This window comes from Salvia splendens, chromosome 3 (assembly GCF_004379255.2).
Source record: "Salvia splendens isolate huo1 chromosome 3, SspV2, whole genome shotgun sequence".
NCBI lineage: Eukaryota > Viridiplantae > Streptophyta > Magnoliopsida > Lamiales > Lamiaceae > Salvia > Salvia splendens.
In genome coordinates, this window is record NC_056034.1 from 5,373,221 (window position 1) to 5,399,045 (window position 25,825).

At 38.3% G+C, this 25,825-nt stretch overlaps 4 protein-coding genes and 3 non-coding genes across 7 annotated transcripts; 6 read left to right on the forward strand and 1 right to left on the reverse strand.

Annotated features, from left to right (window-relative positions):
* Positions 1-1,136: 1,136 nt before the first annotated feature.
* On the forward strand, positions 1,137-7,349 carry LOC121794529 (putative ABC transporter C family member 15). The gene is made up of 11 exons (XM_042192725.1): positions 1,137-1,350; positions 1,504-2,370; positions 2,726-4,149; positions 4,236-4,322; positions 4,461-5,057; positions 5,137-5,301; positions 5,423-5,717; positions 5,846-6,366; positions 6,453-6,516; positions 6,601-6,840; positions 6,922-7,349. The coding sequence occupies exons 2-11, from the start codon at positions 1,536-1,538 to the stop codon at positions 7,035-7,037; spliced, it is 4,344 nt and encodes a 1,447-aa protein (XP_042048659.1). The 5' UTR covers positions 1,137-1,350; positions 1,504-1,535; the 3' UTR covers positions 7,038-7,349.
* Positions 7,350-8,190: 841 nt separating this feature from the next.
* TRNAV-AAC lies at positions 8,191-8,264 on the forward strand. The gene has a single exon. It is a non-coding gene; the product is annotated as a tRNA-Val (tRNA).
* Positions 8,265-10,403: 2,139 nt separating this feature from the next.
* Positions 10,404-12,636, forward strand: LOC121794530 (glyceraldehyde-3-phosphate dehydrogenase, cytosolic-like). The gene is made up of 9 exons (XM_042192726.1): positions 10,404-10,528; positions 10,660-10,760; positions 10,845-10,960; positions 11,056-11,155; positions 11,400-11,607; positions 11,703-11,800; positions 11,881-12,023; positions 12,104-12,277; positions 12,372-12,636. The coding sequence occupies exons 1-9, from the start codon at positions 10,501-10,503 to the stop codon at positions 12,415-12,417; spliced, it is 1,014 nt and encodes a 337-aa protein (XP_042048660.1). The 5' UTR covers positions 10,404-10,500; the 3' UTR covers positions 12,418-12,636.
* Positions 12,637-16,172: 3,536 nt separating this feature from the next.
* TRNAV-AAC lies at positions 16,173-16,246 on the forward strand. Its single transcript has one exon. It is a non-coding gene; the product is annotated as a tRNA-Val (tRNA).
* Positions 16,247-16,925: 679 nt separating this feature from the next.
* TRNAS-UGA lies at positions 16,926-17,007 on the reverse strand. Its single transcript has one exon. It is a non-coding gene; the product is annotated as a tRNA-Ser (tRNA).
* Positions 17,008-19,762: 2,755 nt separating this feature from the next.
* On the forward strand, positions 19,763-22,630 carry LOC121794531. The gene is made up of 2 exons (XM_042192728.1): positions 19,763-20,922; positions 21,140-22,630. The coding sequence occupies exons 1-2, from the start codon at positions 20,245-20,247 to the stop codon at positions 22,421-22,423; spliced, it is 1,962 nt and encodes a 653-aa protein (XP_042048662.1). The 5' UTR covers positions 19,763-20,244; the 3' UTR covers positions 22,424-22,630.
* LOC121794532 (lysine histidine transporter 1-like) lies at positions 22,456-25,043 on the forward strand. Its single transcript, XM_042192729.1, has 8 exons — positions 22,456-22,594; positions 22,931-23,117; positions 23,389-23,772; positions 23,866-24,247; positions 24,315-24,420; positions 24,515-24,606; positions 24,679-24,747; positions 24,823-25,043. Exons 2-8 carry the CDS (start codon positions 22,939-22,941, stop codon positions 24,919-24,921), a joined length of 1,311 nt encoding a protein of 436 aa, XP_042048663.1. The 5' UTR covers positions 22,456-22,594; positions 22,931-22,938; the 3' UTR covers positions 24,922-25,043.
* The last annotated feature ends 782 nt before the right edge of the window (positions 25,044-25,825 follow it).

Consider the following 25,825-nt stretch of genomic DNA (forward strand, 5'->3'; position numbering starts at 1 on the left):
AGTTCCCCACGCCGCGTTTGGTCGGTGGCCGACCTCGCCCGATGGGGCGCAAGCGCGCTCAGCGGGAGGCGAGGGGGAACGCCGGGGCTTCCCAGGAGGTCCAGTCGGCATCCCCCCTTGGCCAATCCGCCGAGGATCTCAAATTCTTCGCTCGCGCCCAAACGCGCGCTCAGTTGATCAAGACGATGGCCGAATGACGGGTTGCGACGGATCCCGTGGAGAAGAGCGTGCTTCAAACCTTGCTCATGAGCCTGCAGGACGAGTTGGAGGCGGCACGGAGGGAGACCGGCGGCGGCGGCGGCGGTGGCGGCGGTGATGGTGGCGACAACGACGGAGGCGGCGACGACGGAGATGAGGAGTGAATTGGCACTCCTTTTTATTATTGTATTTTTTAAAATTATTATACTTTTTTAAATTTTAATATTATTATTAAACTTTTCCCGTATTTGTCTCGTAAATTAAATTTCGTATATTGTGTGATTGTTAATTATTTCATTTTGTATATATTTGCTAATAGTGATGTGGATATTATGTGGCTGGGCTATTGCTGGACTATTTGCTTGTTTTGATGATGTGGTAGAAGGATTTTTAGTGCTGATGATGTGGCAGTGGCTAGGCTATGACTGGACTATTGCTGGGCTATTCCTATCGTGGATGGTCTAATGGTAGTTTGGGTCCTCAACAGTCAAAATTTTGGCTCTGCCACCGGGTACATCCATTCTTCCTGTTTATTTAAGCTAAGTACTTAGTAAATACAGAAATGGTGGGTTCAGACTTATCGCTTAATTATTTTCCATAGATGCAGGAAATTATTATTATTAGGTAAAAAACAAAAATGCTGTGTTTATGCTTATCCCCGGCTTTTACAATTCATATCTATCTATCCATCTATATGTAGGATAATTATACAGATTGTAATAACTAAAATAATTTTATAATGACGACATTTGAATTTCATCTCTGACGAATTTGTTCAGACTTCAGAGTGGCCACATTAAATAAAAAGCAAAATTCAAACTGGGCACAGTGTTGGGATTCTGGTCCCATTATTTTTTCGCCTTATTTGCAGGGGGAAAAAAGAAAAGAAATCACAGGTTAAAGAAAGTGATAGTCCCCAAACTTACTCAAGATTCCTGATGTGATTGTATATGTTCAACATTTCAAATTTCACCAATTTCATTTCATGTGATATATAATAATCCTATGTAAGAATAGAGGCAGAAAGCAGCAGCCTATTTGTCCCACCATCTCTAAAAGCTTGGATTCCATACCACTGTTTCACCAACCTTGAACTTCCCACGTGCTTTCTTCACATTTGCACCAGTTTTGGATATACATTTCACCATTATAGTATGTACCCTATTTGATATGAGTATTTGGTTTAATTTCACAACTACTCCACTTGTGCTTAATGGAATTTTAGTTGCTCTACTCTTTGTAACTCTCTTTCTAACATTTTTTTGTTTTTTGTATTTATGAATGCAATTTTTGCTATTGTTTCAGGTTTTTGATTGTTGTGGTGGAGAAACTTGTTGATGAATTCCTTTTTGTTAATGGATGTTAATCTGAAGTTGGTGGATGTGGCATTTTGCCTGCTGTTTTTGGTATGGATTTTGTGGGATTCATCCGGGAAAAGAAAAGAAGCTGGTGCTGATGAACATTTTGTGCGTAGAGAGAGGTCTTCACTCTCTGCCAAAGTTAATGTTCTATTGAGCTGTGTAGTAGGAGTTTCCTACATCATCTACTTGCTTCGTGAGTTTTGGGAGTCAGTGAATTTCCCTATTGATGACATCTTCTCTGCTATAGCTTGGGGTTGTGCATGCATGTTGGCTGTTTATTCTGTGAGCATAGGAAAGAAGAGGTGGCCTTTACTTCTCATTCTGTGGTGGGTCGTTTCGAGCATTTGCTCTTCGGTTGCAGTCTCCTTTTGCTGTCTCCGTCATTTTAGACACATAAATGAGCCTAAGTTTGTCCCAAAAGCCAACACGGTTGATTTTGCTGCTATGCCGTTGTCATTGCTGATGTGTTTGAATGCTCTACTTAACAATACTGTCAAGAAAAAGAGCGATGCAACGAGACCTTTGCTTTCAGAGCTGGAGAGCGAGTCAGGATGTGAGAGTGATCCTTTTTCCAATGCTGGGATTTGGAGTCTCCTCACATTCAGGTGGCTTAATCCTCTCTTTCACAAGGGCCGTTGTGAGAAGCTCCAAACAGAAGATGTACCACCAATTCCTCAATCAGAAACTGCAGATGAGGCTTCTTGTTTGCTCGAGGAGTTTTCCAGGAAGCAGAAGACTAGCATGCCCTCCCTGTCGAATGCCATACTCTACTCGATCAAGACGCCCCTCGCCATAAATGCGGTTTTTGCAGGTATTCTTCTGCCTACAATCCAAACTCTTTGATACTTTAAAATGAAATAATTAGCACTACTTATGTTTATGTCCTAGCAATGATTTTTATTTTTTGGTATTCTTCTGCCTTTTTTCAAACTGGTTGATAATTTATAATGAAATATTTAGTGGTTATGTCCTAAGCTATGATTTTGATATTGATTTTTATGCATAACTTTGATTGTCCTTGATGAAGTGTCATATACTCTTGTTAATAGGTTTGTGTGGCTTGTCGAACTTTTTTTGTAATGTTGACATGATAATTAATTTTATTTTGAACATGACTTTCTATTTTTATTTTTCCCTAATCTGGTGTTTTGCTGATGGTTTTTTAGGAGTCAATACAATTGCTTCTTATATCGGTCCACTCCTAATTACAACATTCGTAAACTTTATGTCATCAAACGATGAAAATTTGAAATGGCATCATGGTTTGATTCTTGCACTGATCTTCTTCTTTGCGAAGAATGTGGAGTCACTATCTCAAAGGCAGTGGTACTTTGGTGCTCGTCGGCTTGGCATCAGGGTCAGGGCAGGTCTGATGGCATTGATATATAAGAAAACTCTGGCCTTGAAGTATGGTGGTACGAGAAGTGGTAAGATCATTAATTACGTCAACGTTGATGTTGAGAGGATTGCAGAGTTCTGTTGGCACTTCCATGGCATTTGGCTGCTCCCGTTTCAGGTCACCTTTGCCCTGGGCATCTTGTACAATAATTTAGGGGCAGCTCCCGCTCTTGCTGCTTTTTTCACCACCATATTTGTGATGATAAGCAACACGCCGCTTGCCAAAGTGCAAGAGAAACTCCATACAAAGATAATGGAAGCCAGGGATTCGCGGATAAAAGCTACTTCAGAGTCCCTGAAGAGCATGAGAGTCCTGAAGCTGCATTCATGGGAACCGACTTTTCTGAAAAAGCTATTCCATCTCAGGGAAACAGAAAGAGGTTTCTTGAAAAGGTACCTCTACACAAGCTCAGCTGTGACTTTTCTTTTCTGGGCTTCGCCAACATTGGTTTCAGTTGTCACCTTTGGGGTGTGTGTCTTGTTGGGGACGCCATTAACATCAGCCACAGTTCTCTCAGCTTTAGCCACTTTCCGAATTCTTCAAGAACCTATCTACAATCTGCCAGAGCTTATTTCGATGGTGGCTCAGACTAAAGTCTCAATTGATCGGGTGCAAAGTTTCATAAGGGAGGAAGATTCGAAGAGATTGATGCATAGTCATACTTCAGGTGCACCAGGTGTTGCCATCGAGATTGAAGCTGCCGAATTTGCATGGCAGGATAGAGATGCAAAAAAACCAACCATCAAGATAACAAAGAAGCTTAGAATCATGAAGGGGAGCAAGGTGGCTGTTTGCGGTTCAGTGGGCTCTGGTAAGACGAGTTTTCTCTGTAGTATACTCGGTGAAATACCTAGAGTATCTGGGCCAAGTATCGAAACTTATGGCTCAAAGGCTTTCGTGCTTCAAAGTGCTTGGATACAAACCGGTACTGTTAGAGACAACGTACTGTTTGGTAAGGATATGGATAGATCTTTCTATGAAAATGTGGTGGAAGCATGTGCGTTGAACCATGATATTGAGATGTGGGCTGATGGAGATTTATGTGTCGTGGGTGAGAGGGGGTTGAACTTGAGCGGAGGTCAGAAACAAAGAATTCAAATGGCAAGGGCGTTGTATAGCAACTCGGATATATATCTGCTCGATGATCCTTTTAGCGCTGTCGATGCACATACTGGGGCTCATATGTTCAAGGTATGTGATTTTTACTTATCTTCATCCCATCAGTGAACACATTCCTTTCATGCGGACTAAGTTCCTTCGTTGATTTATATATGCAGAAATGTCTAATGCAACTCTTGCACGACAAGACCGTAGTCTATGTTACTCATCAGTTGGAGTTTTTAGATTCCTCTGACCTAGTATTGGTATGTTTTTTTTACAGATTCATAGCCTAAACCAAGAGTGATTTGTATATTACCAGATTCATTATGAGAGAGGTATATATAGTTGTAATGGTAATTAGCAAAACTAGATTCTCATCTTAGTTTTTACATTTTTAACAGGTCATGAAAGATGGAAGAATTGTGGAATCAGGAAAGTACCATGATTTAGTTTTGAATCCTGATGGGGAACTGATGAAACAAATGGCAGCCCACCACAAATCTTTAGATCAAGTGAACCCTTCCAAGTCGAACCCCCCAATGAAGCACCGCCAGTCTAACAGCATAGAAGCTTGTGAAGTAAAATTTATCGACCTTAGTAGAAGCAACCCGGTTTCAAAGATGTGTCTGTACGAAGAAGCAGAGAGTGGGAGAGTAAAATGGCACGCATATGCAGCCTTTGTGACAGCTGCATATAAAGGAGCTCTTGTTCCAATCACCCTGTTATGTCATGTGCTTTTCCAGTTGTTGCAAATGGCTAGCAACTACTGGATTGCGTGGGCGTCAGATAGAGAAGAAATCGTTACAAAACAACAGTTGATTAATATGTTTGCTTTGCTCTCTGGTGCAAGCTCCTTGTTTGTTTTGGGAAGAGCATTTCTCTTGTCAACTATTGCCATAGAGACCTCTCAGTGTCTTTTCGTTCGAATGATGAAATCGGTGTTTCGTGCACCGTTGTCGTTCTTCGACTCCACCCCTTCAAGCCGAATCCTGAATCGAGTAAGTTGATTCACAGTGCTGCTATTTTCATTTTCAGTACAAACATGTTGGTTTCTAAAATGTTGATCTACATTACCAGTCTTCAACAGATCAAAGCATAGTGGACACGGATATTCCATACCGGTTAGCTGGACTGGCCTTTGCGATTATCCAGCTATTAGGCATCGTTGCGCTCATGTGCCAAGTTGCCTGGCAGATCTTCTTCCTCTTCCTCGTGGTTTTTGTTGTCTCCATATGGTATCAGGCAAGCACTATTTCCATTTTTTAAGTGCAATCTCCATTTCAAACTAGATGTCAATAGATGCAATGAGTTAGCAGCAAGCAATGTGTGTCAACTACTAATTATAATGGCTTCTTTGGTGCAGGCATACTATATCAGCACAGCGAGAGAGCTAGCCAGAATGGTTCCTATTCAGCAAGCTCCGATTCTTCATCACTTTTCTGAATCAATAGCTGGAGCAACAGTAATTCGGAGCTTTAACCAGGAGAGCCGATTTTGGAAGACAAATGTAGATCTTATTGACAACTACTCTCACGTTGCATTTTACAACGCTGGTACAATGGAATGGCTCTGCGTCCGGATCAACTTTCTCTTCAACCTCGTCTTTTTTCTCCTCCTCGTTATTTTAGTCAGCCTTCCACGATCAGCCATTGACCCAAGTAAGCACTTCGCATCCTCTATGTTTTTATATCTTGATAATCTAGCAGTAAACACAGTTTTTTTTAATCCAAATAGCCAATACATAGTTGAATATCTGAGTGATCTAGTTTTTCTCTATTGCTTGCAGGCTTGGCTGGACTAGCAGCTACATATGGTTTGAATTTAAACGTGCTACAAGCATGGGTGATATGGAACCTCTGTAATGTAGAAAACAAAATGATATCCGTAGAGAGGATCCTTCAGTTCACTGGCATACAAAGTGAAGCTCCTCTGGTCATTGAAGATCACAGACCAGAGATGGATTGGCCTCGTGATGGAGAGATCAACGTTGAGAATCTCCATGTGCAGTACCACCCCGATCTTCCTAAAGTTCTCAAGGGAGTCAGCTGCACCTTCCCAGGTAAAAAGAAAATTGGTGTTGTGGGAAGAACCGGAAGTGGCAAGTCGACTCTGATCCAAGCACTCTTCAGAGTGGTCGAACCTTCACAGGGACGTATTCTGATAGATGGAGTCGACATTTCAAAGTTAGGACTACAAGATCTGAGATCGAGATTGAGTATAATTCCACAAGACCCGACTTTGTTTCAAGGAACGTTGAGGATGAATCTTGATCCTCTGGAAGAGCACACGGACCACGAGATATGGGAGGTAAGAAGCCATGCGAGTTTCCCTTGCCAGCATTCTAATGAAAGAATTCTTAACTTATTGCTGTTGCAATGTTCTAACTTTCCCAGGTTATACACAAATGTCACCTTGCTAAAAATGTCAAGCAAGACGAAAGGCTTCTAGAAGCACCAGGTTCCATTTCTTCCGCAGCCTTGAATGGGTATATTCTTCTTGTTAATTGTGTGACAAAAAGTATGGAAATTAAATTTTTTGCAGTTGCTGAAGATGGAGAAAACTGGAGTGTGGGACAAAGGCAGCTTGTATGCTTAGCTAGAGTGTTGCTGCAGAGGAGAAGAATACTAGTCCTGGATGAGGCCACAGCATCGGTAGATACAGCAACGGATAATTTAATGCAGAAGACAATAAGAGAAGAGACAAATGGATGCACCGTTATAACTGTGGCCCACCGGATTCCCACGGTAGTGGACAACGACCTCGTTTTGGTTCTTGGTGAAGGTAAGAAATGATCAAGAAAATGCAACTAAAATCCCTTGTGTTTTATTGTCTAAGATACATATGATGTGCTGTTTCTTGCAGGTAAGGTAGTGGAGTACAACTCTCCTTCGGAGTTATTAGGCGATAGCAGCTCGGCCTTCTCGAGTTTGGTGATGGAGTTTCTACGAAGATCATCTATAACGGACAACTACCAATGAGACAAGTTCAGAGGTTCAATCGTTGAATATAGGTGGCTCTTTTCACACTTGTATAACTAGCAAAAGGAAATCATAACCTAGCAGTAGCAGTGACTTTATAACTCAGGAAGAAATAAGAATAGGTAGTTAGTTCCATTCACGGCTTCGAGAATCTGCATTTGGAGAGCGATCAGTGATGTAAATATAGGCTAGAAAATATCTCATGCTAGTTTTATTTTCTACTCCATCTGTACACAATTACTAGAAGTCAACTAGTCATCCTGTTTCCATTTTGAGTTATCCAAAAAAAATAGAACCTTAAATTTTTGTTAAGTTTCTCTCAAATGATGTGAGACTCGACCTCCACTCGCAATGCTACTATCAATTTTTTCCCCTATACCTCTCCTACTTTTCCAATTTATCGTAGGTGATATAAGAGCATAACATGTTCACTTTAATACTTCCGAAGTTTCAGCAAAAAAACTACCTATGTGAGTTGGATCCCCTCTGCAACCGCTGCCATTTCTTATCCGCTGTTGTGAAAATTAATGCATGCAATCAGTGGCGAAGCCACATGAGGGCCATGGGAGCCCATGGTCCCCCATCAATTTCATTGTTTACTATATTCCATATACATATGTCTAAATGTCATGTACTAATAACCAACGCAGTTGTTTTACCACTTTGCCTTTTTACCACTAGGTTTAGAGTTCGAATTCGAATCCCATAGGCGCAGATTGAATTTTAGTTTCACAATGTTTGTTTTTTTATATTTATTACTTCTAGTTTTTTGCATCCATAAAAGTATCTTATAAATATTATTAGTAAGTACAGTTTCACCTAGGTTGCATCGGTTTTTGGCTATGGAAAAAAAAAACTCGCCCCCTAACACTAAAATTCTGACTTCGCCACTGCATGCAATGCAACATCATATTCTCTGCTAAAGTAGATAACCTTTTCCAGCTTCTAATGATTATATATGCTATAGTAGATAACCTTTTCCACCTTCATTAGTGTTGTGGTTTCATTAGATGGCATTGCTATTTAAACTAAGCAAAAGTTACAGAAGAGGTGTTAAATCTGGTGAAGTTTTTTATATAATCAGGAGCTAACTGGTCTGTCTTTAAGAGTTGTACTAGAATTAATTTTGTGGAAATAAACTTATTGAACAAATGGTTTCGTGGTGTAGTTGGTTATCACGTCAGTCTAACACACTGAAGGTCTCCGGTTCAAGTCCGGGCGAAGCCACTTTTTATATTAATTTTATTTAAGACATAATTTTCGTTTGTTATACTTGGTATTTATGTTCAATTTTCGGTGCAACTGAACCTTAAAAACATAGTTTTGTGCCTTGAACATACAAATATTATTTTTACAAATAAGTGTGAAATACATCGTAGCTATGACGTCCACTCTCATGCCTCCCAAAATTGCCGTTTAAATTTTCTCGTTGACATTTATTCAACATTATTTTATTTTCTAAAAAATCTTATTTTGATTGGTAAAGTTATTCTCTGAATATAAATATTGTCTAATAATTATGTACATATATTTTTCTTTACCGAACAATGAGCCAAAATTTCATCAAACTTCTAATATATCATATAAATACTTTATTTAGTTGATGATTTAATGTTATATATCGATATTGAATACTGGTTTGACCTCAACATATAAAATAAAAAAAAATCAGAAGTGACTTCAGACAGTTGGTATCAGAAAATGTGGTGGACCACGTTTTATTTGCTAGAGTATCCACTACAATGTCCTCTCACCGTAATGTCCTCTCACCGTCCCTTAAACTAATATTTGAGAGTCTATTATACTTTTTTACTTCATCCCTTAACTAAGGGACGGAACCTACAACGCTCCGTCCCTTAACCGTCCCTTAAATTACTATTAATTCAATTTCATTTTTTATTTTTATTTTCAACCCAATTCAATTAAAACAAACACACTTCATTAAAATTAAAATAACACTACAACATAAAATAAAAATACAACTTAAAATTAAAAAAAATATATAATTAAAATACTAAAAAATAAAAATGACATAATTTAAAATATAATTTTATAGAGACATCCTTGAATGTTTTATGTTTCATTTTTTACGTGAGACAAAATCAATCAAGGATGTCTCTATAAAAGAGAAACAACCAAGAATGATTTTGTCCCACATCGAAAGTGAAACATAAAACATTCAAGGATGTCTCTATAAAAGAGAAACAACCAATAATGATTTCATAAATTCGCAAGCTCATCAAATATATATGGGCTATTATGAATTTCTTGTATTCATTTATTTGTAAAAATTGTTTTTAAATATAAAAACAATTTTTATAAATAAAAAGTATTTTTTTAAATTCGATTTTTTTAAAAAAAATTATTTATTGCGTCAGCGTGACAACGCTCACTCGCATGCCGGCGTGACACGTCGCCACGACGCGTGGCGTGATAGCTTTCCCATGTCTCGCATGCACGGGTCGCGGGACGGGACGATGTGCGGCAACGCGTCGCGCGAGCGTTCCGTTCCTCCGCGACGGAACGCGGGACGGTGGCGCGCCGCGTTGCGGGTGCCCTTATGCATGCACCATGATTGGTCAATACTCCACTATTTATTGTCTTTCCGTTACTGTTCTTCGGTTCTTCCACTTATATTTATCAAATAAATATCTCAAAAAAATAAGAAAGTAGCGAAACCAGATGATTAAAAAGAAGCAAAGAAAAAAGCAAGAATGTTTCAGCACTTGTATCGAAAAGTGGCATTTCAAAATTGGAGTCTTGAATTGTTCCTACTAATATTCTATAAACGATTATGAATACTTACTTTTGATAGCAGCCATAATAAGTACTACTCCAGTTTTAATTGCTTGAAAATATAGCTATAGTACTTCATTTTAGTAATAGAGTCATTTACTATTTTATTTTATTTTCTAGCAAAAAAGTTAAAACAATACTTCTTTCTTACTTGCTCTCTTCATCTTTTTATCTATTTTATTTTTCTATTTTATTATTTCTTTACTTAACTTATTTAATATGAATAGAAGTATTTCTTATATTGCTGGAAAAAAAAAACATCTCCAATACCATAAAATAAAATGTAGTAACAGTACTAATACTCAAATTTCCAAAAAGAGCAAAAGAAGAATTCAGAAAGAATTCAAAGCTTCGAAATTCTATGGGTGCAAAAATGAAAAATCTATGTACTCATCCAGATTTAAAGCAAAATTCGAGGAGATATTTTATTTTATTAAGTAGAGCATCGATTTCAATTTCTTTTTCCCTTTTATTTTTCAAAACATTTCTTTTTCCCCAAGACAAGAATGAAAACCACTAGTAGTTTTGACAAAACCGGGTTTTACAACACACCTTTAAATATGCCTCAAAGGCTCATTTCTCCTCACTACCTACTCACGAATCTCACAACTCTCTTTTTCTATCATTCAACCGCAAAGTTTTCAGTTCTCGTTTTACTAACCAGCAAATGGCCAAGATTAAGATAGGAATCAATGGTATATCACTAGATCTACGCTTCAATTCTAAATTAATTTCTCAGTTTTTCAATTTCCGCTCTGTTTCGCTTCAGCTTCATCTGCATTGTTCTGATCTGTTGATACTGGTTGTTTTTATGTTGTTTGATCAGGATTCGGTAGAATCGGCCGTTTGGTCGCGAGAGTAGCTCTCCAGAGGGACGATGTAGAGCTTGTCGCTATTAACGATCCATTTATCACCACCGAGTACATGGTAAAATCTCATTTATTGTAGTACTAGTAAATTTCGCGATCTGTTTCTCCTTGAGATTAATGATGGTTGATTTATTTCCTGCAGACATATATGTTCAAGTATGACAGTGTGCACGGCCGCTGGAAGCACAGCGATGTGAAGGTGCAAGACGAGAAGAGCCTTCTCTTCGGCGAGAAGTCGGTCAGAGTCTTCGGATGCAGGTACTAGTTTGTTTGCATGTTGTTGACGATGTTAAGACTTATAAAAACATGAATCGAATAGCCAAATTTATTTAATCATGGCGGTTGGTTTGCAGGAACCCTGAGGAGATCCCATGGGGTGAAACTGGTGCCGAGTATGTCGTGGAGTCTACTGGAGTCTTCACTGACAAGGACAAGGCTGCTGCTCACTTGAAGGTAGGTCTTTATTCTCTTTCTGGACCAATTTTATAGCCTTTATATTTTCATTCGTGCTTTCTTCTCATTATCGTTTGTTTACTTAAAATATGTGTATCTTCTTAAGATCTGAATTTACTATGCGTTGTCAAATGAATTAATGATTAGATCTTTCTGTGATGCCTAATATTTAATTCGGTTCGGATTTGTTCCATGGCGTTTAAGTTATTGATTGTGCTGTATTTGTTAATTTTATGGGGATCAGGGTGGTGCCAAGAAGGTTGTTATCTCCGCCCCTAGCAAAGATGCCCCAATGTTTGTTGTGGGTGTCAACGAGAAGGAATACAAACCCGAGTTGGACATTGTTTCCAATGCCAGTTGCACTACCAATTGCCTTGCTCCATTGGCCAAGGTTATCAACGATAGGTTTGGCATTGTGGAGGGGCTTATGACCACCGTCCACTCCATCACTGGTACTTGATAATATATCCTGTTTGCTTATGATTATAGGTTGATATTGCATTTAGGTTGTAATATGTTTTGTTGATCCAATACTTGATTCATTCAGCTACCCAAAAGACTGTTGATGGTCCATCAAGCAAGGACTGGAGAGGTGGAAGAGCTGCCTCATTCAACATCATCCCCAGCAGCACTGGAGCTGCCAAGGTATTGTGTTCACTCAAGCTCATCTACTCATTTGATTTGATAGAACATTGTAGAGATGTATTTGATGTGTCTTTGTTTAGGCTGTTGGTAAAGTGCTTCCAACTCTTAACGGAAAGTTGACTGGCATGTCCTTCCGAGTCCCCACCGTTGATGTCTCAGTTGTTGACCTCACTGTCAGGCTAGAGAAAGAGGCCACTTATGATGAGATCAAGGCTGCCATCAAGTGAGTTATTGTTTCGAACAATGCGAGTTTGGAGTTGGTTGAGAGTATTATCTAATGTTGGTTGTTAATGTTATTCACAGGGAGGAGTCAGAGAACAAGCTCAAGGGCATCTTGGGATACACAGATGATGATGTGGTGTCCACTGATTTCGTTGGTGACAGCAGATCAAGCATATTTGATGCCAAGGCTGGAATTGCATTGAGCAAGAACTTTGTGAAGCTTGTCTCGTGGTATGACAATGAATGGGGATACAGGTATGTAAAGATTTCATTCAAGCTTTACTAATCTTGCTAGTTGAATTGGTTGTTGATACATATTGTTAACATGAATGGTGTTGTGGTGTTGCAGCTCAAGAGTGATCGATCTGATTGTTCACATGTCATCTGTTGCATGAAGATGAAGGCATTTTTTCCTCTTGGAAATGGCGACGCTTTAGTTTCATATTTCCGGCTTTGTTTTATGGCATTTTCCTTTCTATTCTAGTTAAGACTTCAGAGTTGAGACTAGTAATAATTCCTGTGACTGCTACTCTGTGTTGCAGTTATTTGTGTCATTATCTTTCAAAGAATTTACCTGAGATTCAAAATCAATATATCACCTCTTCTTCTTCCAATGTTCCTCAGCTAGGGCTAGTGTTATTTATAAGTATTACTGAATTATTTTAATTTATTCATCTTAAATATGCACCAAATTTTGGTTCTTCCATGTAATTTGTTTTGTTGAAAAAATTTAAAAAATAAGAGACCATAAGGCTAAAACAAAAAATAGAAAATGAAAAAGTCTAGCTTATCTATACATATATAAAAAGGGAATTTTGGAGATATTTACAAAACTGCCATTATGAATATTATAATAAAATAAAGACTTCATAATTATAAATCATAAATTATAGTCATTATATGTAACTGCTATTCAGTTGGTTTAGTGGAGTAGTGCAACACATTAAATCTTCCTATAAGTATTTTCTTTAATGTAATGCTGAGACACGGAAAAGAGAAACTACATTGAATACTTTCATCCTTCTCCTATGGATATCTCTCTCATCTACTATAGTCTTCTCATTTTCCTTTAGTCGGATCTTTATGTTTTTCGGCAACGATGAACCAAGTAGAGGTCTGCCGTGGTCAAGGCAGAGTTGGATGTCCCCATCAGGTTGTAACTTATAAACGTCTGGGCGAAGCGGAGGATGCGGTTCTCAATATGGAAGCCCTTGGAATAGCTTGTTTTAAACGTTCCCACCTTGGGGTGGGTAACGAATTCTCATGCCGAATGTGCCTTGAAACAGGAGGTGTACTTCGGAGCTCCTACCATGCGCTCGTTTCAAATGCCATTATCGTCCTCAGCGTGGGTGAACAACCCCATCCGCACGGACCACTCTCTTATACTCATTTCGTGCTCCTCGGTGAAGAGTCTGAAAGAGATGGAATCAGCATCGAGGTCAGTGGTAGGTTTGAGCCGGAATGTCGAGAAGAACTCCCGTGCTAACGCCGTCGGCACCTCCGCAGTGCTATGTTTCAATAGCCAATCAAACCCAATAGCACCAATATATTGGCGGAATTCCTCGTCTGAGTCAATCTCCCGCAGTTCTTCCGGATCGTACTGCTTCCCAGACTTCGCCAGCTTACCAAATCCACTCCGCTCCTTGTAAGTTGCTGCCCTCTTTGGATCGTCAAACTTCCCCATCGCTTCAAGCAGCCCCTTTGTCACCCAGACCTCCGCTGGGTCGTAATTTAGCTCTTCTTCTTGCTCATCTACTTCTTCATCCTCGGACTCACCAGCCGGGCTAGGGCCGACCTGCTCCTTAGCGAAAGGAACCTTGGTTGGGGCTGTGTGTGGAGCTTCAACAGATTTGACCGTTGCGGTCTTCTTTGACTTCTTGGTCTGGGGAGCGGCCGCGTGCTTACCCTTGCGCTTTCTTTCCGCGGCCAAGCGGCGTTCTTCTTGTTCATCCTCTTCCCTGCTAAACCCAAGAGCCTCCTCCTCTTGTTCGCCCTCTGTCCCTGGGGCAAGGAACTCCTCTGCTGTATGTTGGGCGAGATCATTGGCGAGCAGGTTTCGAACGTCGAGCGAATACGGACCAAGTTATATTGAAGATAACTGAACCGATTGGATCAGTTAGCAAATGTCGTTTCCACTTGATCGATGCAAACTCGCTCTCACTCGTTTTACCCACCAAAGTAATTTATAACTCCCAATTTCGCACTACTTTAACAGTAAAGCGGCAAGTTCATGGTCGATCCCACAGAGAAGTTGGTGTATCAAGAGTGTGAATAGAGAACAGGGGGTTGGCTGCTGCCACGCTTTAACTTGGGAGTTTTTAACTACTGATTTTACTCTAGGCAGAATTAAACTTGCTAGCTTGATCAAGGTAAATTTAACTACTGGGTCAAGTGCTCAAAGATGAAATTAAAGCAGTAAATGCGAGGATGAAAACGGAAGGAACTTTGATTAAAACTAAACTCATTACAACGCGAAATTTAAACTAAGCTAATACTTGGGCAACTACGAAAGCAATTAAAACCGAGACGAGCCTAAGCGGGAAACTTAAGACTACGCCGACAGATAAAAAGTATTCTGTAGTGCTTCTTCAATCCCCCTTTCTAACTAAGCATTACTTTATCTAAGCTAAACTAAGCTATTTTAGAGAACTGAACTAAACACTAGAACTAAGCTAAACTAGGCGGCAAGTAAAAGATCGGCTCTTTTTTCATGTGGTGGCACATCCTCTATTTATAGGCTCGGCACGACCTCCAGCTAGATAACAATCTTGGCAGGGAATATTCGCTTATGCTGAGAGTGAGTGACTCATTGATTGCTACGTGCTCTTCTTCTAGAACGACGACGATTTTCAGCAACAGAATCGTGACTCAGCTCCTTCCTTGCGTCTCATATTTCAGCACGTGTCCCCTTCTAGAACGTTGTCCTTGATAACAGAATGTTGTGCACCATCCAGTTCATAGCCTCGTGTGTCCTTCTTCTGACATCCAGTGGTCCCCTCCTTAACTGCTTGATTACTCCCCTTGATCAACTTCCCCCGAAATCTGGTCTTTTTCACCTATTGTACTTGTTTGATCAGTGTGACCTAGTTGTCTTGGTCAAACGGCATTTCTGCACATTTAACACTTGTTTTGAGCGATAAAACTGATTAAGTAGAGTACATTTTACCCCTAAACCGCTGCATGAAATGAGCCTTATCAAACTACTCAGACTTAAAACATACTTGTCCTCAAGTATAAAGAAAAAGAAAAGAAAAGGATAAGGCAAATTTCAGGCACGATTTACTTATTTCAAAAGAAAAAAAAGAAGACGAAAAGGAAAAACAGGACTCGAAACAAAAACACATATTCACATGTATGCATTAGATCGAATAAATTTCCAACAATCATACCCGAGGTCGAGGTCAATCCATTTGCCAGTAGCTTATGTTTCTTCTCTTTCGCGTTTGCTTGATCAATGTGTCAGTTCGTCAAGATTGCTCAAATTATTTTTGACCCATATAAGGGTATTGCTTAATATTCAAAAAATATTTTATAATTTGATATAAATAATATGCGTCATAGCACGGGTGTAATACTAATTTATACTAAACTCAAACTTATTTTAGTCTCTAGTTATTTATACTAAACTCAAACTTAGTTTAGTGTAAATATTATTTAAAAAATAATATTACTTCAATCATTTACATTAAACTTAAATTTAAAATAATACTATATTAAGCTTTTTTTTATTCTTAAAATTTGAAAAAAGTTATAGGTTTGATTTTCGAGTATTATTGAAGCCAATTGTCTACTCCATTATAGATTCTAGTGCATCATAGGAGATATCTAAAGACGCACGCGTTGGCATTAAAAACAATAATTCGTTCTAATATTTTCAATTGAGTTAGACAGAGAGACTGCATAATTTCAAAACATTAAATAAATAGCGAGATATAAAATACCCCGTAGTAAACAACATACTGTGTAGATAACCTTTTCCACCTTCATTAGTGTTGTGGTTTCATTAGATGGCATTGCTATTTAAACTAAGCAAAAGTTACAGAAGAGGTGTTAAATCTGGTGAAGTTTTTTATATAATTAGGAGCTAACTGGTCTGTCTTTAAGAGTTGTACTAGAATTAATTTTCTGGAAATAAACTTATTAAACAAATGGTTTCGTGGTGTAGTTGGTTATCACGTCAGTCTAACACACTGAAGGTCTCCGGTTCGAGTCCGGGCGAAGCCAATTTATTTTTTCCTATTTTGCATTACAATTTTATATCCAAATTGGCCAAATAGTCAAATATACTAGCGACTTTCACATGTCCTGTACTGGATTAGTATTTGTTAAAATCTTCAAGGATTCTGAATTTTGATTTACACATTTCATATAGATGTTTGAATTTGAAATATGGCATCTACAAACTTTGTGACGAGTTTAAAATATCATTGTGGCCTTCTTACACAATAAAAAAATATCCATGTGGACGATAGAGACTATTACTCCCTCCATCCCACATAATTTGGGACACTTTGACCGGGCACGAGTTTTAAGAAATGTAATGAAAAGTGAGTTGAAAAAATTAGTGGAATGTGAGTCCCACTTTTATATATTAGTTTTATAATTAAATGTGAGTACGAATGAGTTAGTGAAATGTGGGGTCCACTACAAAAATGTTAAAGTGAAATGGGTCAAATTATGTGGGATGGCCCAAAATGAAAAAACTGGGTCAAATTATGTGGGACGGAGGGAGTATAACATAGTAATAAAACATGGACATTTAGAAGCCAACATATTTGAATCCAAGCACTTCCTTTCTCATTAAGCTGTGGATGAATGAAACTAAAATTTCATTTCATCACCTTAAATTAGTTTCTCCATAAAATAAAAAGTTAAGAGCGTAATACATAAAAAAAATAAGTTTCGTCGACAGCAGGGTTCGAACCTGCGCGGGCGAAGCCCAACAGATTTCAAGTCTGTCTCCTTAACCACTCGGACATATCGACCTGTCGTGTTCTGGTTGGAGTTGTAATCAATTATTAACCCATATTAGTTCGCACTAAGAATGAGTTGATGATTTGTTAGCACAATTGGTCACTATGCAGCAATCCTGCTTTAAATGAACATTGAAGAATGTAATATTGCTCATTACTAGTTTTCACCATTCTAGTGTAATATTTCAACATGTGGTATGTTTGCAGCAGGTTTTTATATGCAGAAAATTTGAAGCCAAAGACAAAAGCATCAACTTCATGTGGCGTAGTTGAAGATGTCAGTGGGTTGTTTGTTTGGCTTAAATTTGTATGGGATTCTCACCCCCAAATTACAACCTTCCAAAATCCAAACATACTATACCACTTCATATGTTGACAAACAAATCACTAAATTGTAGCCATCCATTTTATTCATTTCGATTTGGATTAGTGCACCTCTTTTCTTTGCCAATGGGAGTAACTTTTTTGGATTATTCTTGATCAGCAATTACTTCCCAAAATCCACATCAAATCTCTTTTCACATAGTCAAGTAATTAATTTGAGCGTTAGATAATTGTGAATATTATAGAAAAGACCGCCATGATTTGTTCCTGACTAACTTCAAAACTCAAAAGACTCATACAATAAAAATTAAGAAAGATAAATTATGACACGTAATACATTTTTTTTAATTTAGTTCTATTTTAGGATATAATTTCATGACTAATATATCCATATTTTATAATTTTGGATATTTTTTTATCATTATCATTTTAGGAAAAAATCATTGATTTAGATTATAAATTAATTATGGTATATACACACCTACATAATTAAATTACTCCATTATACGTAATTGTAAAATAATTTTACTATAACTTAATACAACCTTATATATTTTTCAAATAAATTTTCATCTAATTATTTTATATAGATTTTTTCTAGTTTTTGTCTTTGTATTTTATGTAATTCTCCCATAGCTTGTTTTTATTTTTATTAATATTTTATAAAACAAATCATCGTGTATAAATCATCAATTTAAGAATGAAATCCTTTGTCTTAATATATGAATTTTTTAAAAAATATTTTCCATATTGAAATGTGAATTACTAATAAAATAATATAGTCAAAATAATTAAACATTTTTCTTATCCAAAACTTAATAAAGAACCCAAATTTTGAAATGTGAATCCTATTTTGGATGTCTATCTTATTTTCAAAGTAATGGCTAAATGCTATATTAACAACGGGTAATAACTTTTAAATCTTCGTGAAAAATACGATCGCACATAATTACTGTGGGCAGTGGAGGGAATATTTTTTTAAAGGTAACATGCACAATTTACAAATCTAAATATCATGTATACAATTAAAGACTATAAATATTAATGTAAATTACCTCTTTTATTTAGAGTTAAGATTCTCTAGTTTTGAAAGCCTGTTTTACACTGTATTCCTAAAAGCTAAAAGTAAAACTAAGCCAGCTATACATAAAGATAATTACAAATACAACATACAAAATAACCAAATTTACAATCTGCCGAGTCAAATCACCCAAAAATGTTATACTACCATTGTTGCCTAATTTTTGTTGACTTGCATTTTTGTAATGAAATGTGGTCTATTTTCAAATAACCCGGCTACTTATTTAATCGTCCACATTTGATTACTTGGAACTTTTCGTTTGTTATTCTTCTCCTATGAAATTTTCGAAAAGTAATTATAAATACTTATATTCAAGTACAATTCCCCATAATTAATGCTAATAATGAAAAAAATTCTACCTACCTTGCCAAAAAAGGCATAAAAACACGTTAAGCAAAAGTAATTTTCTTCACCAGTTGCTGTGTGCACGAATACAAGATGAATCCAGTGATTCTTTTTAGAGGGAACGTCTTTTTTCGGTCCACAAACTTTATTAAAATATCATTTTAGGTCCGTGAACTTTGAAAATATCATTTGAGGTCCGTCTACTATGGGTTAATCTCAATCGAAGTATTTTTTTTACTATTTCCAAGTTATTTCGGACGAAAATACCCTCAATACCTTGAAGGGTGCATATTTTTTATAAACTTATCACATACTCATATTTTTTATAAATATCTTTACTATATATTTTTTTTATAAATTTTCTAAATATAATTTGACTTTCAATATTATCACTTAATATTGTGACAATCAAGAAAAGTTTCTTCTTCAACTTTTTATAATTAAAGAATTTTAAAATATTTTTGAGATATGGATACTCGTAAAATATTAATGTTACAGTCAATAGACGATATTTGAATATTGATATATTGTCAAAAATATATAGTAAAGATATTTATCAATATTCAAGTATCGTCTATTGACGGTGACATTAATTTTTACTAGTATTCATACCTCAAAAATATTTTAAAATTCTTTAATTATAAACAGTTGAAGATGAATTTTTTCTTGCATGTCACAAAATTAAGTGATAACATTGAATGTCAAATTATATTTAGAAAATTCATCAAAAATATATAGTAAATATATTTATAAAAAATATGAATATGTGATAAGTTTATTAAAAAAATGTACTATTAAAGGCACTGGGGGTATTTTTATCTGAAAAAACTTAGAAATAGTAAAAAGTATTTCGATTGAGATTAATTCATAGTTGACGAATCTCAAATGATTTTCTTCAAAATTGACGAATATAAAATAATACTTTGACAAAGTTCATGTACTCAAAAATAGGTCCCTCTTCTTTTTATTACACCACTCGGATCTTTTCTTATTATTACAGGACGACCTAGGAGACACGATAAAGAAGAATCTGTTGCAAATCCTAGCGAAAAATAATACTCCGCCTCACCACAAACGTTGTAATCTCTCTCCTCTCTCTCTTTAATGTCTCTGTGTACTGAAGCCTCGACATCTATGGCCACTCACGGGATGAATTGAAAGGGAGGGAATCTTCAACTCGAGGAAATTTCATGCTTTCCATTTTTCTCTGTCCACAAAAATACAGAAAAATTAAAACCCAAACCAACTAACAAATTTGTGGCCTTTCTTCTCCTCTGCCTCACCTCCCATCACTTCACACAATTAACTCTGCTCCTGCTTCCTCCTCTCTTCTTGTCTTTCACTACTAATTTTCAATTTCTTGATGATTGATTTTCTGCTTTTCTTTTGCTGATCCCAAGAATTCCCACCCCTTTATTGAGAAGTTTCCGCTAATCCAACAAAAAACAATCAATTTCTATAAACTTTTGTCGAGCTTCAACTGCAACTTGTTTGATCAAATGACTCATCCAACATACTTCCCCTTGAGATGGGAGACAACAGGAGATCAATGGTGGTTCGCTTCTCCAATAGATTTGGCTGCTGCAAACGGCCACTACGATCTAGTCAGAGAGCTTCTTTACATTGACACCAATCTTCTCATCAAACTAACATCCCTTCCAAGAATCCGGCGCCTCGAGACCGTGTGGGACGACGACGCCACCTTCGCCCACGTTGCCAAGTGCAGGTCCCAAGTCGCTAGAAAGCTCCTCCTCGGGTGTGAAAAAAGAAACGGCCACAATTCTCTCATCAGGGCTGGCTATGGAGGCTGGCTGCTCTACACTGCTGCCTCAGCTGGAGATATGCCTTTTGTGAAAGAATTGCTGCAGAGGGATCCTCTGCTTGTGTTTGGGGAGAGAGAGTATGGCGTCACTGATATGTTCTATGCTGCTGCCAGGAGCGGGAATTCGGAGGTCTTCATGCTCTTGTTTGATAGCTCTCTCTCCGCGAGGGGGCAGGCCGAGCCATCGTCCGGTTTTAAGGCGGAGATGGTGAATAGGTCGGTTCATGCTGCGGCTAGGGGCGGCAATGTGGGGTTGTTGGTGGAGCTTTTGGGAGATGGCGCCGATGTTCTTGGTTTTAGGGATGTTAGAGGCTCCACGCTTCTGCATACTGCCGCTGGGAGAGGGCAGCTTAAGGTGAGATTGATGAGATTTTCATGTTGTTGTTTCTCTTTATTGGTTTAGTGTGTCTCTTTAATGATTAGCAGATAATTTATGCTTCTCTGTTACATGCTGCTGTTGTTTAGTTTAATGTGGATTGAATTCAAAGATGCTTATTTCAAGTGATGGTTTAGTTTGAGGTGTGTTGTGAAGTTATCATGTAGAGTAAGTGTTTGGTGGTTCTACAATGCAGGTAGTTAGGCATTTAATATCCTCGTATGAGGCGATGATCGAGTCTGTGGACAACAGAGGCAACACGGCCTTAAATATTGCGGCCTACAGGGGCCATCTGCCAGTGGTGGAGCTTCTTACACGCGCAAGGCCTAGCACTGCATCTCTGACAAACAACAGCGGGAACACGTTTCTTCACATGGCAGTGTTGGGCTTCCTCGCCCCCGGCTTCAAAAGGCTGGACCGACAGCTGGAGCTCATGAAACAGCTGGTTTCCGGGAGCTTTGTTAGTATGGAAGATGTTGTCAATGTGAAGAACAAAGAAGGCAGAACTGCCCTTCACATGGCAGTAATCGAGAACCTTCAGTCCCAAGTTGTCGAGCTACTCATGTCTATGCGCTACATCAACCTCAACATACGCGATTCAGATGGGAACACGCCCTTGGATCTGCTCAAGCAGCGACCACATTCAGCCTCTTCTGAGATTCTGATCAGACGGCTGATTGCAGCCGGAGGGATTGAGAATTCTAAGGATCAAACGACAAGAAATGCTCTTGTCTCTCATCTGAGGAGGCATGGCATTGGAGGTAGTCCCGGGACTTCTTTCAGAATCCCAGATGCTGAGATACTTCTGCACACTGGAACGGATGACATTGGCCCCTCGAGCTGTGATTTGACTAGCTCTGAGTTTGGCTACTCTTGTGAAATCGAACGTGTTGCATCCACCTCCTCTAAATACAACAAGATGGCCACCATCAACAGTGCTGCCAAGCGTTTCAAGAACCTGCTGCTGAAGAAGGCCAGGGATGGAGATGCTTCTGACATGGAAGACGATTATTCCTTTGGATCGCCTAGGTTAAGCTCGGGCAGTAAGAACAGTCCTATCTCGCTTAGGCAGCAATTCTCGAAGCAAGCTTCCCTCCCAAACAACAAGAGAACACAATATTCTTTACCAGCTGGTACTCTTCCAAGTCCATCCACCAAGAAGAAGTTTGCTGCAGGGTTATCACAAGGCGTGCTGCAGCTGCTGCCAAAGTCATACGCTGGTTCCCCCTCGAGTGCCTACTCTGAGTCGTCGTGGTCATCTCCACTATCAGCTGATAAAGGAAAGAGCCATTATCATCGCAGTGGGAGCGATGCACCTCACTCCCCCAACTCGGGCAGCCTTAAAATGAAGCACAACCACCCGTCGTTCAACTTGAAGCTGATGAACAACTACTTCTGTTTCGGAGCCCAAGGCTTGGCCGTGGACAACTCCATCACCTCGCCACGGCCGAGCCAGAGTCAGCATAGACTAGCTGCCTAGGTTTGGTTTTGGAGAAAGAAAAGTTGTGGCTAGTTTGTGTTTGTGGGACTTTTGGTTATGGATCAATAATACACAATGTAAATTATTGAGAGGCTATCTATCTATAGTAGTTATACCTAATTGTTTATCGGAAATTTGCTCACTGTGACGCCTTGTGTTCCTCCTCTTGAGGTAAACCATTACTATAAAAATATATTGTTTCCTTAATTTGTGAGACTCATTGATGCCCTTTCATTCTTGGCGTTACATATGTTGTCAGTTATTTTTGGTAGTGAGGTGAATTTGACACGGTTTTGATTCAACTTTCCAAACCCAAAAAAAGAATCAAAGACAGTGAATAATTTCCAAAATCTTGGGAGATTTAAAGGGCTGGAATCAACTTTCCTTGTATTCATATATTATTAATGGAGTACTAATACATATTGAATTTTGACAGCATAGCTATCTGTTCATTTTTAAAAGAGGATTTGCTACTCAAGAATCTTGATTTGCCATTCTTGTGTTGAGTGTGAGGGATGGCTGCCAGAGAAGGAGAATGTGACCAGAGAACGGAGGAGGAGAGGGCGATTGATGACTGGCTTCCGATCACGTCGTCAAGGACGGCCAAATGGTGGTACTCAACTTTCCACAATGTGACTGCCATGGTTGGAGCTGGTGTCCTCAGTCTTCCATATGCCATGTCTAGCATGGGATGGTACACTATTTCATTTCTAAAATATCCCTTTTTTTACTAATAGATCTTTGGAATTTGACTGTAAATATGTTGTAGAGTCATGGTGAAAAAAACAACTGATTTTTCACTCATCAAATAATTAAAAAGATATATAGTCTTGAGGAATCTATGAAATTTTTAGTTTTCCTTGTATAACTTTGACAGTAAAACAAAGATCTGACTTGATTATTCAAATTATATGCAATGTAAAAAATATTGTTCCATTAAGGGAAAATGAAGAGTGATTCTGCAGGGGAGCTGGTGTGACAATGTTGATAATATCATGGATCATCACCCTCTACACACTATGGCAAATGGTGGAGATGCACGAGATGGTTCCTGGGAAGAGGTTCGACAGGTACCACGAGCTAGGCCAGCACGCATTTGGGGAGAAACTCGGACTATACATCGTGGTTCCTCAGCAAGTGGTGGTCGAGGTCAGCACGTGCATCATCTACATGGTCACCGGGGGAAAATCCTTGAAGAAGACGTACGAGTCCTTGTGCTCCGACTGCAGGGAGATCAAGCTCACCTACTTCATCTTGATCTTCGCCTCTGTCCACTTTTTCCTCTCCCACCTCCCCAACTTCAACTCCATCTCTGTTGTTTCCCTTGCAGCAGCTGTCATGTCCCTGACGTACGTTCAACGTTGCCATAGCTCGATCTTTCTTGATTTATGTGTGTTGTAACTAGTGTGTTGATTAATTTGTTCCATTTGTGGTATGTGTAGCTACTCTACCATTGCTTGGACAGCTGCACTTGCAAAAGGAAGTGATGGTCATGTGGACTACGGGCCAAGGGGCAAGAACACGAAGGACAATGTGTTCAATTTCTTCAACGCGTTGGGAGACATAGCCTTCGCCTATGCTGGACACAACGTGGTGTTGGAGATCCAAGCAACGATCCCATCTCCTTCCAAAAAACCTATGTGGAAGGGAGTTGTGTTTGCATATATTATTGTCGCCCTCTGCTACTTGCCCGTTGCATTCATCGGGTACTACATTTTTGGGAACGAGGTGGAGGACAACATCCTGCTTGGGCTCAACAAGCCAGAATGGCTCATTGCTGCTGCTAACATCTTTGTGTTTGTACATGTTGTCGGAGGCTACCAGGTTAGTTTGTGGTGTATTCAAGATTGTGTGTCTATATTGTTGATGTTTTGTACTGTTGGAATGGTAGATATATGCAATGCCGGTTTTCGACATGTTGGAGACGTATTTGGTGAAGGAGATCAAGTTGAAGCCTAGTTTCTGGCTTCGTTTCACTACCCGTACCATATACGTTGGTCAGCTTATTTATCAATTATCATCATCTTCTTAGATTATGTTTACCTTTGTATTGTGAAAGAAAACACATTTTTGAATCCATTTGCTGTGCAGCATTGACTATGTTTATTGGTATGACATTCCCCTTCTTTGGTGGACTGGTTGGATTCTTTGGAGGATTTGCTTTGGCTCCAACTACTTACTTTGTTAGTCACTCTCACTCTCAATATCTCTCTCTTATAAGTATATGAATCTTTTATTTGTTTATATTTTTGTAGCTTCCTTGCATCATCTGGCTAATTGTGAAGAAGCCCAAGAAGTTCAGTTTCTCCTGGATTATTAACTGGGTAAGTCATCTTCTTGTAATATAGTTCTACTAACAATTGAAAGTTTCTTGAAATTGTATGATGTTGAATGTTCAGGTGTTTATTATATTGGGTTTGATGCTAATGACATTGGCGCCCATTGGAGGGCTAAGGAACATCATTCTATCAGCCAAGACCTACAAGTTCTACCAATAGATTTGTCTCCTTGTTTATCGTTTGAATTTCAATAACATATGTTCCTCATGTTTGGCTACATATCAGTTATCGATGTTGACCAAATTGACCTAAAGAATTCATCTTTGCTGCAATTTTTGTCACATTTTGTTTCATTTCCAACCCTTTTTCTTACTAACCATATACGACTTATAATTATTGCAATTCTACATACATAAAACCACAATATTTCTCAGTGAAACAATATTTTACTCGTGTCATATTACTTCGGTGCATATATGTGACGTTCGGTTGTCATGACTAATTATTATACATAATCCATCTAGGATTAAGTTGTGAAATTAACTGATTATCACATAATTATCCATCTAGGATTAGAATTAAGTTGTGGGATTCAATCTTATGAATCTAATACAATGCTACATACTTAATTATGAGATAAGTATAATCTTGCAAACCGAATAGTTCCAATAGTGTGTAACAACTATTAACCCAAATTGTATAATTGCCCATCCCACACCTTGTGTGTATCATCTACAATCGTTTCCGAATTCTTACCCTTCAAACTTTATACTCCTATTTGTTTGAGTATTCTTCTTACCTAATACAAGAAAGAAAATTAGAAAATATTGCAGTGTAGACCAAGATTGTTTTGTCCCTAAAACAAGAAAGAGCAGAAGAAATAGCAATGAAATAAAAAAAGAAATTGCATTGTAACAAAGGCCCAAACTTCACTTATGACCCTGAACAAGAAAGAAAAATAGAAGAAGAAATTGAAATTGCAATGAACGTCAAAACCATTCTAGTAAGTTGGTATCTTGGCCTAATTTTTCTTCATATGCCTCTCCCAATTTTCTTACAATATTCACATAATCACATATAAAGAAAAGGCAACAATCAGCAATTATTCATAAAAAAAATTAAA

Excerpts from the sequence above, each read along its gene's own strand:
- LOC121794530 (XM_042192726.1), top strand. The coding sequence starts at position 10,501 with ATGGCCAAGATTAAGATAGGAATCAATG. Across the intron at positions 10,529-10,659 it reads GATTAAGATAGGAATCAATG|GATTCGGTAGAATCGGCCGT; the intron begins GTATATCACTAG and ends TTGTTTGATCAG. Across the intron at positions 11,608-11,702 it reads CACCGTCCACTCCATCACTG|CTACCCAAAAGACTGTTGAT; the intron begins GTACTTGATAAT and ends TGATTCATTCAG.
- LOC121794532 (XM_042192729.1), top strand. The coding sequence starts at position 22,939 with ATGGCTGCCAGAGAAGGAGAATGTGACCAGAGAACGGAGGAGGAGAGG. Across the intron at positions 23,118-23,388 it reads GCCATGTCTAGCATGGGATG|GGGAGCTGGTGTGACAATGT; the intron begins GTACACTATTTC and ends GTGATTCTGCAG. Across the intron at positions 24,421-24,514 it reads TACCCGTACCATATACGTTG|CATTGACTATGTTTATTGGT; the intron begins GTCAGCTTATTT and ends TTTGCTGTGCAG.
- LOC121794531 (XM_042192728.1), top strand. The coding sequence starts at position 20,245 with ATGACTCATCCAACATACTTCCCCTTGAGATGGGAGACAACAGGAGAT. Across the intron at positions 20,923-21,139 it reads CTGGGAGAGGGCAGCTTAAG|GTAGTTAGGCATTTAATATC; the intron begins GTGAGATTGATG and ends TCTACAATGCAG.
- LOC121794529 (XM_042192725.1), top strand. The coding sequence starts at position 1,536 with ATGAATTCCTTTTTGTTAATGGATGTTAATCTGAAGTTGGTGGATGTG. Across the intron at positions 4,150-4,235 it reads CTGGGGCTCATATGTTCAAG|AAATGTCTAATGCAACTCTT; the intron begins GTATGTGATTTT and ends TTATATATGCAG. Across the intron at positions 4,323-4,460 it reads ATTCCTCTGACCTAGTATTG|GTCATGAAAGATGGAAGAAT; the intron begins GTATGTTTTTTT and ends CATTTTTAACAG.